Genomic DNA, 14,929 nt, shown 5'->3' on the forward strand with positions numbered 1-14,929 from the left:
GGCTTTCTTCCACAGTATTCATGTGGACTTCAAATGCCTTAAAAGGAGACTGTGACATGCAGTCATCTTTCTGTGGTCACATTTTGCAGCCAGTTTAAGACAAACACCAAGCAGTTCTCAGCTAACAACAAGCTGGATGTTTTCCGACAGGTCGCCATCATTAGATCGTGACGTTATTGTCTGTGTGGTTAGCTCTCTATGTGTAAAGGTGGTTTTCCTGTTTAGCATCTCTGCTCTCTGCCTTTTTCAGCTGTTATGGACACAAACTCCTCTCCAATGGGATGCTAATGTTGCTCTGTGGAAGTAGTCGACTGTTTGTTGCCATGTTTGTTATAACAGCTTCATAAGGTGATCATGTCTTTGTCTTTTAGTCAGTTATTTCAGGTTCTTTCTTGTACTGGCACAGAATGGAGGGAAGTTTGATCATGCTCTATATTTAAATAACCTTAACCATCAGTGGGCATTAACCACAAGAAGACAAAGACGATAATGTCCGGTTTACACATCCTTTTCTCAGAATTAAACAGTGTTTGTTTGATCAGTCACTTCAGTCTGTGTGAGGATGAGGATGAAGATCTACAGCTGCCTGTTAGCCTTTGTTCTGTGCTGTAATGTCAGTGCAGGTAAGAACTTTACTTAAGTTTTTTATTTTATCCAGCAGTCATGTTCAAGCTTCTGCTCTGCTGATATAATTATTTTAAAATGTTAATATTAACGCAGGTTAATGTCAACAGCTCTGCTGTGTATTTGGCTGCTGAACACTGACGCTGAAAATGAACGATCACAGTTAGTTTGAGGAGACTAAAGGTTGTCTTTTTAACTTTCACGGCCACACAAAAGGAGAACCTTAGTTTTAATATATTAGATTTATGTAGCAGCTTCATAAGTAAACTACAGACGGCCAAGCTTACTTTGAAGCTTAGCTGAATATGTCAACAAGGACTAGGTTGATTGGTGACCCTCAGTTGTCCTTAGGTGTGAGTGTGAGTGTTTGTTCGTCTATGTGTGGCCCTGCGATGGACTGGCGACCTGTCCAGGGTGTACCCTGCCTTTCGCCCGATGTCAGCTTGGATTGGCTCCTGTATGCAGGATAAGTGGTTGACGATGGATGGATGGATTCTGGTAGAACCAGGTAGAGGACAGTCAGGGATCCAACTTTATTTATTTTGCAGTGGCCTTCTTCAATGTGTTTCCACTGCATTGGACATATTGATGTTATTCTGTCTCTAATGGTGAACATAGATCAGAGTTGCTCACAATAGCAGAAATACTGCTTTTCTTAAAACAGGTAAATTTATTGAAAAATGTTTTTCTTTTACAGAGAAAAAGCATAAAATAATCAGGCAGAAGGACTCCGTCACTCTGCCATGTCCTCACCCTGTGGAGGGTAAAGTGACGTGGAGCAGAGAGACAAACGGAAACAGAGTTGACATACTTACAGTTGATGGAGACGGAGACATAAGACACATTCATGACCCACTGAAACGATACAGTTCATCAGCAGATAAGTCACTTCACATCAGCAGAGCTGCCGTCTCAGACGCTGGAACATACTTCTGTAATAATGAAGCAGCTGTGGAGCTGACGGTGCTCCCAGGTAACATGTTCTGTTTTCACTATGAATAAATAAGTTTCAGTTTATCCTTTTATTTTTAATTTTGTTAGTTTAGTTAATTACGTGTAGTAAGTTGGGGAGTGGTTTTAGTTTTGAGTCTCAACAAAATGACTGTACGTGGTGTAGTTCGTTTTTCAATCACGTGAATCATTTTGTGACGTATTAAAGATGTTGTAATATCTATTTCTGTAAGGAGAGCTGAAGAGAGAAGGAAACTTTTTTTAAACTCTACTTACAACTAAAAATAAAGCCGTAGAACAGAGCCTTTCTCAACAGTATGTTGTTGTGATGATTCAGAACGTGCAGGTTCTGACCCAAAAACACAACCCAGAGCAAAGAAAATATAAAACTTCAGCTTTACTCTTTGGCACAAAACACACACGTCAGTGTAAAAACGTTTCTTTGTTAAGTGTTCACACCCCTGAACTCTCAGCCGTGGCCTTGGTGTTTAAGATTTTAATGAAAACAAGTGACATAAATAGACGTTACTTATTAACTGTGTTCCCGTCAAGCTCCATCGATTGGTAATCTGTAAAAATCAGCTAATGCAGAACAGGTTTAACTTTGATACTACAGGCGTATATCACATTCCCTTTCAGCTCATGGTTTACCATTTACAATATGTAGTAGAGTAAAAGTATGAACTTTACTACTGTGCTGTAGAATGTGGAAAGCAAACCTCAGGAACACATTTTTTCAGATCAACAGACGAACAAAATGCTGAATTAGAGAGTGCACTGAGTTACAGAGGCTGGACATGTCGTGGCATCAGCTCTATATTGTTTCCTCCATCCTTCACTAAAGATAATAAGGAACCAACAACAACAACAACTTCATCACCACCTTCACCTCCAACAGCAAGAAAAACCACAGTGGATGGCCGTGAGTTATGTTTCCTTCAATTCTTTTGCAGTGAAACCAGTCACATCATGTATGAAACAGCACTATTTGCTTACCTGGAGACAGCGGCGCTAAACTACACAGTCATGGTGTCAGAGAGTGATTAAAGGCCAGTGGGCATGATGACTGAAGCATAAAGCAGCATAAAATATAAATTGCCAAGTGATTATGAATTGTACTTTTACAGTACTGAAGTAAACGGTCTTCTCCAAAGGTTGCTGCTACCCTGGACTGCTGTATACCTGACATGCATTATGTCTGTATGTACTGTTTCATTTTGTAAGTAGTTTTTACTTTGTCTTCCATCTGCTCCTGAAGACCGACGACTACTTCATGGTGTGTGGTTTGGAATAGGTATCGTCCTCCTCGTGCTCCTCCTCCTCCTCATCGTCTTGTTCACTAGGAGATACAGGTCCAAGAGACGAGGTAAATAAAAACAGACCTGGACTTTTATCTTAAAATGCAGCAGGGCATGTTTTTGGTTGAAAACTGTTAAACTGTCTTTGCAGCATGATAAAAAATTCATAAAAAGGGAATAAAATAAATTTACCCTGGTAGACTTTGCATTGGGATCACAAAACTTGGGGAAAAAATGTATAATGGAGTTTGTGCTGTAAAGGATTTATCTTGCAGTAGTGACAGTAGCTGCTTGGACAAAAACCAGAAGCAACGCTGAGAATACAGTCATGTTTTCACAGCTAGAAGAATCCCAGTTTTAAAGCAGTTAATCTCTGATTATTTACTGGATTACTAATATTGTGATGTTCACAATTGTGATTGGCAGGAAATGAAGGAAGACACCCCGTCTATGATGATATACAGATGAATGGATTAGTGTCTCAAACTACTAATAGTAAGACATGATTTTTATTTTTTCCTTTTTCTATCATAATCAAGACTAATCTAGTTAAATCAAGTTAATCTCAGGGTAAGCAATCATTTTCTGAAAGACACATTCCTGCCGGTCTTTTTAAAAACCCAGAAACACTGAATGCAACTTAAAGGTAATTTCTAGAATTTTTAAGAACTTTTCTGTCCATCTGGATAAAAAAAAAAAAAAAAAAGTTCCATCCACTGCACAATAAATAAGATTTTTAACTGTTTCCAAAGTTGAAACTCTATTTTTGATGATAGCCTGCTGGTCCAAAAACTGCACAGGTAACTTATAATAAAAATTCTGCCACCATAAGGAGTCTTTTTGTGTTTAGCACCACAGTGTAAAGGCTTTACTTTGAGATAAAGAAGAAAGAAAAACAAATGCGTGATGATGGCTCTGTCTTTTTAAATGTCGATGACTATGTTTAAGTTTCATTATTTATAGAATGATTTCATCATTAGAATAAAAAAAAAAAAACTACCTCATAAATACCTACACTGTGTTGCACTAGTGTCAGTTATAGTTTGTCTCTCTAGCCAACATCACTCTCTTTTCCATCTTGTCCTATTTAATGAATTTACTTTTTGGTAAATCTTTTAATATTTAGATGGCTCGAGCCAAAACAGCCCCTTGTATGCCTACATGATCCGCAACCGCCCACAGACGGGAAACAATACAGGTAAAGCCTGACCGCTCATCAACACTAATACAACACCAAATATTCTAGATGCTTGTTACTGTTTATATTAATTATTGTTTCTTCTTACAGAGACACCTCTAACTAATGAGCCACTATATTCTTTGATTTGGCATCCCAAAGCCCGATATAGATAATAAAGGTAACTTTAATCATTAGCTCCATTTAAAATTGGGTGGGAGGCATTTAATGTGTTACCATAAAATAAATTACAATTTCCTAATCCAGCATAAGAAAGGAGAGTAAATGGCACATCTACAAAAACTACTTTTAAAAGTTTAAATAACCGGAACAAAAATGAATTCTGAATTCTGTTGATTGTAATTTCAACAGGTACGTCACAGCTGGTGACTCCACACACACGTTTAATTGGGGAAACAACAATGAACAATATTTACATAGTTTCACCTGAATATTTTGTTTCTGTCAGGTAAAAACAGAATTCTGAGTCATCTGTAGGAAAGTGATGAATATGTTGTTTTGCATCTTTTTGTAGTCATTTTGTGTTTCGTCGTTTGACTTTGCGCCTGCGCCTGTGTTCAGTTGACTTGTTCATTAATCCATCTATGTTTTTAAGTGGAGGTTAAAGCTGTTTTTGAGGGGCCTTGATGCCATGAAATGTATATAAACTCATAATACTTTAATTATAACATACAGCTGTAGCATCTACTGTAAATATTAGTTACATTATTTTGTCCAAACAACAGTATTTGCTTATTAAAGGTAATTGTTACAATTTTACTCGATTTTCTGTGCTGTGGTTGAGACGTTGTGCAGGTTACTATATGCTGAGTCAGCTGTGAGGTTGCCTGTTGAAGATTGGCTCTGCTGAAGCCGACCCCAACTACTTCCTGCCTGCTCGATAATGATTGGCGCAGCCTGAGGCGGGTCCCTCCAACCAGAAGATGGCAATTGACATCAGCTGTTCTTGAAGGAGACATATTATACTGCATTTCCAGCTCTACATTGTAGTTCTGTGACTCCTGTATGGCAGCCTTGCATGATTCATATCTTTCTTATACTGGCTCTTCATTTCAGCCTCTGTCTGAAACAAGCTGTAGATGCTCCTATGTTGATTTTTATTAGATTTTACTGCTGATTTCCACTGATCGGTTTGCCTCGCTGTGTAAGGTTTTGTCAGAGATCTGTTTGCTTGGAATAATTAGTGTTAACTTTGCCTAAGGGAAAAGGGCCTAGGATTAGCTTTACTATTGATTCAGCTGTGTCTGTGCAGTTGTTTAATGTTAGTCACAATAGATCAATCCGTGTTTTGGTTTTGAAACCTTTTCAGTTGTTTGCTTTAATAACTGTGTGCAGGTTAATCACTCTCTCTCTGAGTAGAGATTTCCTTTTCGTTACATTGCTTTCATTGATTTAAGCAGCATCCAACAGGCCCCTTCTCTGTTATCCATGGTGTTAAACTCTTGCGCTACAATAAATAACTTTTCTTTTACCAAATCCATCTGGTTCTATGTTACTTTCCTTGCCCACACGAGACAGGTCGTAACTGTAACAGTGGGATGACTTATAACTTTAGCAGACTGTTTGTGACTAGTAGATACAAACAATGTTTTGCTTCTGATTACTTTTAGAACAAAACCTTAATTATTGACAAGAGTAAACTTTTTCCTACTTTTAAAAATATATTTAAATAAAAAATGCTCAGGACGAAGTAGAGAACATTCCTTCTTGAGCCGTGTGTTGAACTGTTTTTCTCTTAAATGTATTTGCCATGTTTTCTTTCGTTAAAAAACCCCCACATACTGTACATCTGAGTTTTCTTTGGACATGTGATGCTTCTACTCTCCACAACTTCTTATCTCCTTTCAAAGTGTTTCCAGCAGCCACAACCACAAGACATGATTTTCCAACACTTTCTCACTCCCAACTTGACACACGTGGACACTTGGTCAACAACCCAAGCGTCATTTTATAAAGCACTGGGTAACTCTTCAGCACTGTTTTTGCAGGTTTGGGGCTCCATGGTTAGCAATAATAAATATGTAACATCCTGTTAGACTTTCAAAATAAAATTAGTAGTTAAAGTTCAGTGTGTAATTTTTTAGCAGAGTCCATTTACAGAAATGCAATATAATTTACATAACTCATATATAATCATGTTACCATTCCCCTGCTCAACCTCCAGAGGGGTACCGTCTTTGCCTGTTGCTGGCCTCCAGTCCAGATGCCCTGTTGCCGATCTTAAGTCCTGCACTCTAGCCGTCAGACCGGAGTCTGGTTGATTAACAAAATATGCTATTTACATTTTAAATTGTATTTGTATATGTACAATTTTATATTTTATTTAATTTTGAAAGATAATTCTACCACCATTATCAAAGACAAAAACATATGAAAACTGAAAAAGTGACAGATGAAAAAGTCGTATTACTAATCCACAGTTCTCCTGTGAAGCCCCAGACTTATCTGTGTTTCCTGGCTTTCTTACCCAGTATTCATGGTGACTTAAAATGCCTTAAAAGGAGATTGTGATGTGCAATGATCTTTCTGTGGTCACATTTTGCAGCCAGTGTAAAACAGGTTGCCATCATTAGAGCACAATGTTATTGTCTGTGTTGTTAGCGCTCTAGGTGTAAATGTGGTTTTGTTTTTCCTGTTTAGCATCTCTGTTCTCTGCATTTAGTTTAGTTTTCAGCTGTGATGGCCGTTGCTGCTCTTCGGACACAAACTCCTCTCCAATGGGATGCTAATGTTGCTCTGTGCCTGCTGGATGTGGACGTACCCGACTGTCTGTTACTATGTTTGGTGTAACCGCTTCATAAGGTGATGATGTCTTTATTTCAGGTTCTTTCTTGTACTGGTACAGAATTAGTTGTGAGGGAAATTTGATCATGCTCTATATTTAAACAACCTTAACCATCAGTGTGCATTAACCACAGAAAAGACAAAAACAAATGTCAGTATGTCCGGTTTACACATCCTTTTCTCAGCTAAGAATAAAACAGTTTGTTGGTTCAGTCACTTCGGTCCGTGTGAGTGTGAGGATGAGGATGAAGATCTACAGCTGCCTGTTCGCCTTTGTTCTGTGCTGTAATGTCAGCGCAGGTAAGAATTCATAAACTATTTTTTATTTGATTCTACAAGTATAAAATGGTTATTTAATCACAGCTCTACAACTCTGTTAACCAGCATTCATGCTCTACTTCAACAGCTCTGATGTATATTTGGCAGCTGAACACTGACACTGAAAGTTACCGCAGAGTTAGTTTGAGGCAGCTACAGGCCTTTTTCTTAACTTCAATACCTCACACTATACTGGAATAATGCGGAAAACCTTTGTTCTGTCTTGATAAAAATGTTATTCTAGTTTATACAGCAGGCTGAAACTGAAAAATGTTGGTGTGGACATACGTGAGTAAGTCTACACCAACCTAAGTCAGAAGTGAACTACAGATGGTGAAGCTTAATTTCTCTGAATGTGGAGTAACAAACATGTTTTATAAGCCTTTCAAAAATTTTCTTATGTCTTTGTAGATAAATAATTATATTTAACTGGATATAAGTAACTGGATTAGAAACATCAGTTTTAAATTAAATTAAATAAAATTGAGAGCAGTGGCCTTCTTCAACAGATTAATGTTATTCTGTCTCTAATGGTGAACATGGATCTGAGAGTTGCTCACCGCAGTAGAAATTCTTAAAATGCATGCAAATTTATTGAAAAATGTGTTTCTTTTACAGAGAAAAAGCATAAAATAATCAGGCCGAAGGACTCCGTCACTCTGCCATGTCCTCACCCTGTGGAGGGTAAAGTGACGTGGAGCAGAGAGACAAACGGAAACAGAGTTGACATACTTACAGTTGATGGAGACAGAGACATAAGACACATTCATGACCCACTGAAACGATACAGTTCATCAGCAGATAAGTCACTTCACATCAGCAGAGCTGCCGTCTCAGACGCTGGAACATACTTCTTTAATAATGAAGCAGCTGTGGAGCTGACGGTGATCCCAGGTAAGATAAAAACTTTAATAAAGTTGTTCTGTTTTCAGTATTGATGAAGCATTTTCAATTTATCTTTTATTTTAATTTGGTTTTTTGATGTCAATAACATGTAGTCAGTTGGAGAGTGGTAGGTCTCAGCGGTGCCTTTAGTTTTAAGTAAAAATTTTAAAGAAAACAAGTTAGATAAATATATGTTACTTATTAACTGTGTTCCCGTCGAGCTACATAGTTTGGTAATCTACAAAATTCAATTAATGTTTTTTCATATTTTCCAAAAAACCTTCGTGCAGACGATGACTTTCAGAGATTGTTTACATTGGCAATACCTTTAACATAAAAGTCTTTAGTACAATAGTGCATATTATTTTAATTCAAATACAGGCATATGTACACATACGCACAACGTTACCTTTTAGCTGATGGTTTGCCATTTACAATATGAGCTTCAATGTGTGCTGGATATTTTATCATGAGATTTGGGTAGATGGATTTGCCCAGTTCCACCTGACATTGGGCGAAAGGCGGGGTACAACCTGGACAGGGCCACACATAGACAAACAACCAGTCACAATCAATCTAGTCCCTGTGTCTTTGGACAGCGGGAGTAAGCCGGAGCACCCGGAGAGAACCCACGCAGACAACATGGAAACGCCACACAGAACCGGGGTTTGAACCCGCGACCTTCTTGCTGTGAGGCCACAGCGCTACTGTGCTGCCTGAATGAAGGATTTAGTTTCTAAAAATTAGTGTTGTTGTGGAGCTGATCTGTGTGAAGATATGAAAAGTAAACCTCAGGAACACATTTTGTCACAGATGAACAAATTGCTGAATGAGAGACTCCATGACTTCAGCTCTCTATTTTTTCCTCCATTGTTCACTATAGATCATAAGGTACCAACAACTACATCTCCACCAGAGACTTCAACAACTCCTTCACTTCCAACAGCAAGAAAATCCGCACCTGAAGCTCTTCCAGCAGCCATTTCGCCATCTGCACAGCTTATGAACACAGGTATGACGAGAATAAAGAAATAAAGATTTACCCAGAAGCATGAAAAGAAAATGACTACAATATTATACGATGTATGTACACGAAGTGCATAATTCTTTCCAATATGTCTGATCATTACAGGAACATCTACAGTTTCCACCACTCAGCCAGCGCTCAGTGATCAACCTTCAGAGTGTGAGATATTTCTGAAGATTGTTTAGTTTAATATTTGATGTCTGTGACTGAAGCATCCTGACATCAGAACACAGTCACTTTTTCTAGGATAGGATATTAAAATGAAGGTCATTTGAGATCATTTACGCAAGAAAAAGTAACATTACCACAGTGTAAAAAAGTGTCATGACTAAAAGTCCTGCACTAATGAAATGATGATAATTACTGATACATTAATGTACAAGCAACATTTTGATGTTGTAGGTTAAAGGTGCAGTTATTTTAACTACTTTACATATATTAATAAGATAAAATCTTAATATGGAAAATGTGGTGTAGCTACAATTAAATGCAATTAAGAGTACAAATATAAAATAGCATACAATAGAAATTGCCAAATGATTATGAATTGTGCTTATGAAAGTACAGTACTGGAGTTTAGAGGTTGCTAAACTGTACTGCTGTATACCTGACATGCATAATGTCTGTATGTACTATTTCATTTTGCAAGTAGTTGTGAATTTATACTTTGTTTTCCATCTTCTCCTGAAGACCGGCGACTACTTTATGGTGTGGTGTCTGGAATAGGTGCCATCCTCCTTCTCGTCTTCATCATCCTTCTAATCCTCTTGTTCACTAAGAGATACAGGTCTGACAGACGAGGTAATAAAACCAGACCTGGACTTTTATCTTTAAAATGGAAAAAAAAAATCAAATAACTGAATATGAAGTAGTGCACATAAATTAAATGTGAGCGAGCAGGTGATGTTATAAATTTAAAAATGCTAAACTGTCAATGAGCATGAAACTTAATTAGATTAAAAACGATAAGGTCAAGAATCAAAATTAAAAAAAGTGCCCTTGTAGACTTTGCATTCGGATGACATCACAAAGGCTCTGGGAAATTTTTACAAATATGAACACTTCATGGATGAAAGATCTTTTATAATGGAGTTCAATGCTTAAAACACTTTTAGTGTTGCAAAGGGTTTATTTTGCGGCCACAGGGACAAACTAAAAGTGAGGCGAAATCAAAAATAAGATTTTTAAATTTTCCAGGTTGCAACTGTATTTTGCCCAACAGCTGCACAGTCTATCACACTTTGAGGTAAATAAGTAAATAAATTCCACCACGATAAGAAAAACAGACAAACAAAACTGTTTGTTTGGAGTCTTATTAGCCATCTTTACTATGAACTGTGTTGTTTTAACAAGGAGACATTTGCATTTCCTACCACAGCAAAAGAAAGGAGAGCAAATAGGCGAAAACATTGTACTTTTTAAGTCTCCCTTTCTTTATCAACTCTAATTTTTAAATTCTAGATAACAGGAATTCTGTTGACTAATTTTTTTTTTCTATCAATCAACAGGTCTAACTGTCACACCAGTCAAATGCAAACGCAGGAAAAGAGAGTTTTGGGCTCAAATGCAAGACGCCGGAGAGCAGGATGCAGTTTTTGACATTCATATGAACACTTGCAGATCAGGGTAAGTCCAAAATAGAGCTGAGTCAGTGCAAAACACAAGGGTAACATTACGGTATAGTGTTGTGTTTTTTTAGTGGACCCTCAGTCTGGCAATAAAGTTGAACTGAGCTCATTAAACCACAACTGGCAGAAACTCCAACAAATCCACAGATGAACCGGGGTATAGGACACTCAATAGATAATGATACAACAGCTGACTGACCAGAACTGACAAATATTTATAGTCAGGCAGACAAGCAGGGCGGGAGAGCAAACAGGTGGAACACATGAGGCAATCATGGCGCACAAGGAGCGCACACACACAATAACACACACACACACACAAATACACACTAACACACACCCACACACACACACACATGCAGGCAGACTGAAGCACAGGTGACACAAGGGTAATCAGGACGGGCAGGAAACTAAGGCCTAGTCCACACGTACACGGGTATTTTTATAACCGGAGTTTTCCGTAATTCGTTTAAAAAAAATTCTTTGACGTTGCAAGGCAAAAACTCCAGTTTTACTGTCTACACAACAAAACCTCAACAGGGGTTTCATAAAATCTTCACCCTGGCAGGATTTTTCAAAAATGTTCAGTTTCAGTAACCCAATCCTGCGTTTCCATGTGGACAAATAGCAAAACCGCATAGAAAAAGTCACGGGTTTGAAAATACCAGCGTTCGGGTCCTCTCAACGGTCCTGTTCATACGGTTCAAAAACCAAAATAGAGTGCAGGCAAATAACGTTACATGAAATTACAATCCACCTAAATATTTTATAACATCTGTGATTATGGGTCATCGCCAAAACTGGCCTGCCAGCAATTACATCAAATTATACCATATGAATTAGGTACTTCGATAGCAGCATAAATAAATAAATACTTTGAAGGCAGTGCTGAAATAAGACAGCAGTTATTCACATAATCACTTTCAGTGGTTTAACCCACAAAATAAAAGCGTGAGAACGTTTTTTGCAGCAATGCTGTATTTCGAGTTTATTCGAGAGCTTTTTGAAATATCCTGAAGGACATTCAAAAGAGTCTGTGGCTTGCTTGACACACCTCTTAAATAGTCTTCAGGAGTCGTGAGATTGAATTCTCTTAAATGACAAGTGCAAGAACTTACTCTGCTTGGAGATGTTGGGGACGCACATACTGCAGCACATGCTTTATTGCGAGCATGTGACACAGTCTCTTCATAATTAAATTGTTGAAGAACATTCACCCAATGGGGGGATCAAACACACAACCTTCCAAGTGAGGGCCTTGCTCTCTACTGACTGAGCTAACCAAGCACTATACATCAGTTTTAAATGATCATTTCTTAAACTCTGGCCTGCTGGCTTAATGGCTTAAAAATATTGGCCCAATGGGAAACTTCTTTGCCGACCCCTGCTGTATATTATTACTTCTTCTTCTTTGTACGTATTCAATGTAGTGATGAGCGTCTATACTGCCAGAATTCTATAAAGAAAAGAAGAACATAGTGACGGAACATGCTCTGTAGAGCAGTTTGGCTGTTTGGGCTACTGTACAAATATTTCGGTGCAACATGGGCTGTGTTCGAAACGGAAGGCAGTTGCCTCGCTGCCTCGATACCGTAACAGACAGCTGCCTCAGAAGGCATCACTTTCAAGTGAGGGCCGCTCTGTTTACATTAGTTTCGAACAGCCTTCTAGGGCAGCACTTATGGCAACGTGGGACGTCAGCACGCCGTCTTGCAGACGCTAGCCTTAGCAAAAGCTAACTAGCTATTGAAAAGCCAAACGGCTAACAGACGCCTCAGAAATCATACTGAACAAACTTGGTTGGTTACAGTCACGGGCTGATATTATAGTTCAGTGTTTAGTTCTCGCTAGATTTTCCAAAATCGAAGCGAGAAAACTACTAAAAACCTTTAAAAATGTATATTTGTGTACAAATTCGTCTCGTCTGTCCGCCATCTTGACCAATTTTCGAAAGCTCCGCCGGCCGCAGACGCGCTGCTTTATGGGTAAAAGTCAGCGTCAAGTCATCATTGATGCTGCCTTCAAAACTGGCCGTTACTGGGGCAGCTTGAAGGCATCTCAGGAGACAGGAAGAGATCGTTTGACCAGTTTCGAACAGCACTCGATGCCTCGCTGTCCTGTTAGACACCTTCTGAGACAGCAGTTTAGCCCGTTTCGAACACAGTCAGCGTGACTTCATTAGAAGGGTGCCCACGGTTATGTAGATAGAAATGACTCATTCTAAGGTAATAAAAACGCAACGGTTCATTATGTAAGGTCTTTCTTCACCACTGAAAACATATTTTTGGATCTTTTGTATTTCTGTCAATAGATCCTCCTATAGTGGGCGTGACCCTTGGTGGTTTCTGCGCTGAAGCGTACACACCCCTGTTTGGCAGTCTGATTGGCACACCTGATCCTCTTTATGCCTATCAGTGCTGCCTTTCCTACCAGTCCCTGCCGGATTGTTATGTTGAGCACAGTAAGTCTCAAGTCAGCATTCAGCTCAGTTCTGAGTTACCATTAGTAGCTACCGGTTTCCTGATGATTCTTGTGAGATAGCTACCTGTTTGCTAACCAGTGTGTCTGTCTCCTGCTCTCTAGGCTTTGAAGTCAACTCTGCCTGAACAGCTTGTTCGCCTGCCAGCATTTCAAGAGTCACACAGCTGTAAGCCATTTCTCCATGCAGCTGCCTTCCTGCCACACCACACTTACCATGCCGACCAGTCACACAGAGGACTTCCCCTTCCCTTGCAAAATGCAAAATGACTTTTGAGAATACGTTAATAAAACTGTTAAAACTTACTGGCTGTCTCACGTCTGCTTTTGGAATCAGTAGTTCCACATACACATGTAAAATAATAACAGTAATAATAACAGTTGTAGCAATACTACAAATATCAATACAAACTAATAGTAATAGTTATGTGGATGATGTTAATATTTATAGTAGGTAGATTCTAACCACATCCAGACCCCACAACTGCAGAGGCAGAAACGACCGCAGACAGGAAAAGGAGACACAAAACTTTGAGAGAGGAAAAAAGTCGATGCAACATGCATTAATGGGATAAGAATGCATTCAGGTGGAGAGTGAGTGTATTACCAACGCGTCTCAGTGCGTCGTAACTGATGCTTTAAGACAGCATGACAAAGTGTAATTATTTGATTCTAAAGGTACCCTTCAGCGTCCGTATGAAAGGCCACCGTTTGCAACGTCACAGCAACAATAAGGAGGCTAACCCCACCTGCTAGGTGCACAGCTGTAGGGTAAGACAGTTGACATGCATAAAGTCAGAGACTTATAGGTTTAGGCACTAACATTTTTGATGGTTATGGTAAGGGTAGGGGGGCTGTCAACACCTTTAACACGAACGAGGCCCCAGGCGTCTCAAACAGACACTTCCAGAAGCATCTCCCAGGGTGCGTTCCAGTCGCCCTGAACTTCACTGCTAAGTGGTCTGCACAGGGTATTCGGCCATTTTAAGTAAGATTCCAAACCGCAGGGAGCACAACATGTTCAGTTCTAAGGGCACTGTGAACAACAGTTCATCAGTTCGCAGGAAGTCGCAGCCTTTGCGCCTTACGTTACCAGGATAACACATGGCGTGTGCTTTGATGATGTTGCAGGGTCTTCCGATTGGATTTTTGTTGAGGAAGTTCCCTTAACTGACATTCATGAGCAGGGAGTAGGGAGTGCTGCTTATGTACACTGTAGATCGGAACGTAGCCATAGAGACGCTGAAAGGTACCTTTAGTGTCAAATAACTATGCTTTGTCACTTTTTCTGCAAGCATTGGAAGTGGACGCCCTGAGATGGGAACTGCCTGGTATTTCCTTGATTCGCTGCATGGACTTTAATCTGTTTCATTTGCCTTTTCTATTTCTGTTTGGATACCTTGTTTATTGGATTTATTACTTTTGGCGTGTACACACCATCTGTTAATAAATCATAAGAAATTGACCTGACAGTTTTCAGTGTCTGTATTTGGGTCTTACCAACCTGGTTTTGCCTGAGCACACGGCATATATTGACACTAAGGGTGGTTCAGGACTCACCTGAGCCAGCCAGAACTATAAGCTTTATCACAGAGGAAAGTCTTAAGCCTACTCTTAAATGTGGAGATGGTGTCTGCCTCCAGAAACCAAATCTGGTTCCACAAGAGAGGAGTTTGATAGATGAAAACTCTGGCTCCCATTCTACTTTTGGAGACTCTAGGAACCACAAGTCAAGAAC

At 39.2% G+C, this 14,929-nt stretch overlaps 1 protein-coding gene across 1 annotated transcript; it reads left to right on the plus strand.

Moving 5' to 3' along the window:
* Window positions 1-611: 611 nt before the first annotated feature.
* Window positions 612-13,437, plus strand: LOC123976699. The gene is made up of 8 exons (XM_046059048.1): window positions 612-623; window positions 1,243-1,597; window positions 8,942-9,070; window positions 9,191-9,244; window positions 9,776-9,886; window positions 10,594-10,711; window positions 13,025-13,174; window positions 13,297-13,437. Exons 1-7 carry the CDS (start codon window positions 612-614, stop codon window positions 13,065-13,067), a joined length of 822 nt encoding a protein of 273 aa, XP_045915004.1. The 3' UTR covers window positions 13,068-13,174; window positions 13,297-13,437.
* Window positions 13,438-14,929: the final 1,492 nt, after the last annotated feature.

The sequence above is a fragment of the Micropterus dolomieu genome, linkage group LG09 (genome assembly GCF_021292245.1).
Source record: "Micropterus dolomieu isolate WLL.071019.BEF.003 ecotype Adirondacks linkage group LG09, ASM2129224v1, whole genome shotgun sequence".
NCBI lineage: Eukaryota > Metazoa > Chordata > Actinopteri > Centrarchiformes > Centrarchidae > Micropterus > Micropterus dolomieu.

Coding starts and splice junctions, on each gene's coding strand:
- LOC123976699 (XM_046059048.1), top strand. Junction 1,598..8,941: donor GGAGCTGACGGTGCTCCCAG/GTAACATGTTCT, acceptor TGTTCACTATAG/ATCATAAGGTACCAACAACT. Junction 9,071..9,190: donor TGCACAGCTTATGAACACAG/GTATGACGAGAA, acceptor TGATCATTACAG/GAACATCTACAGTTTCCACC.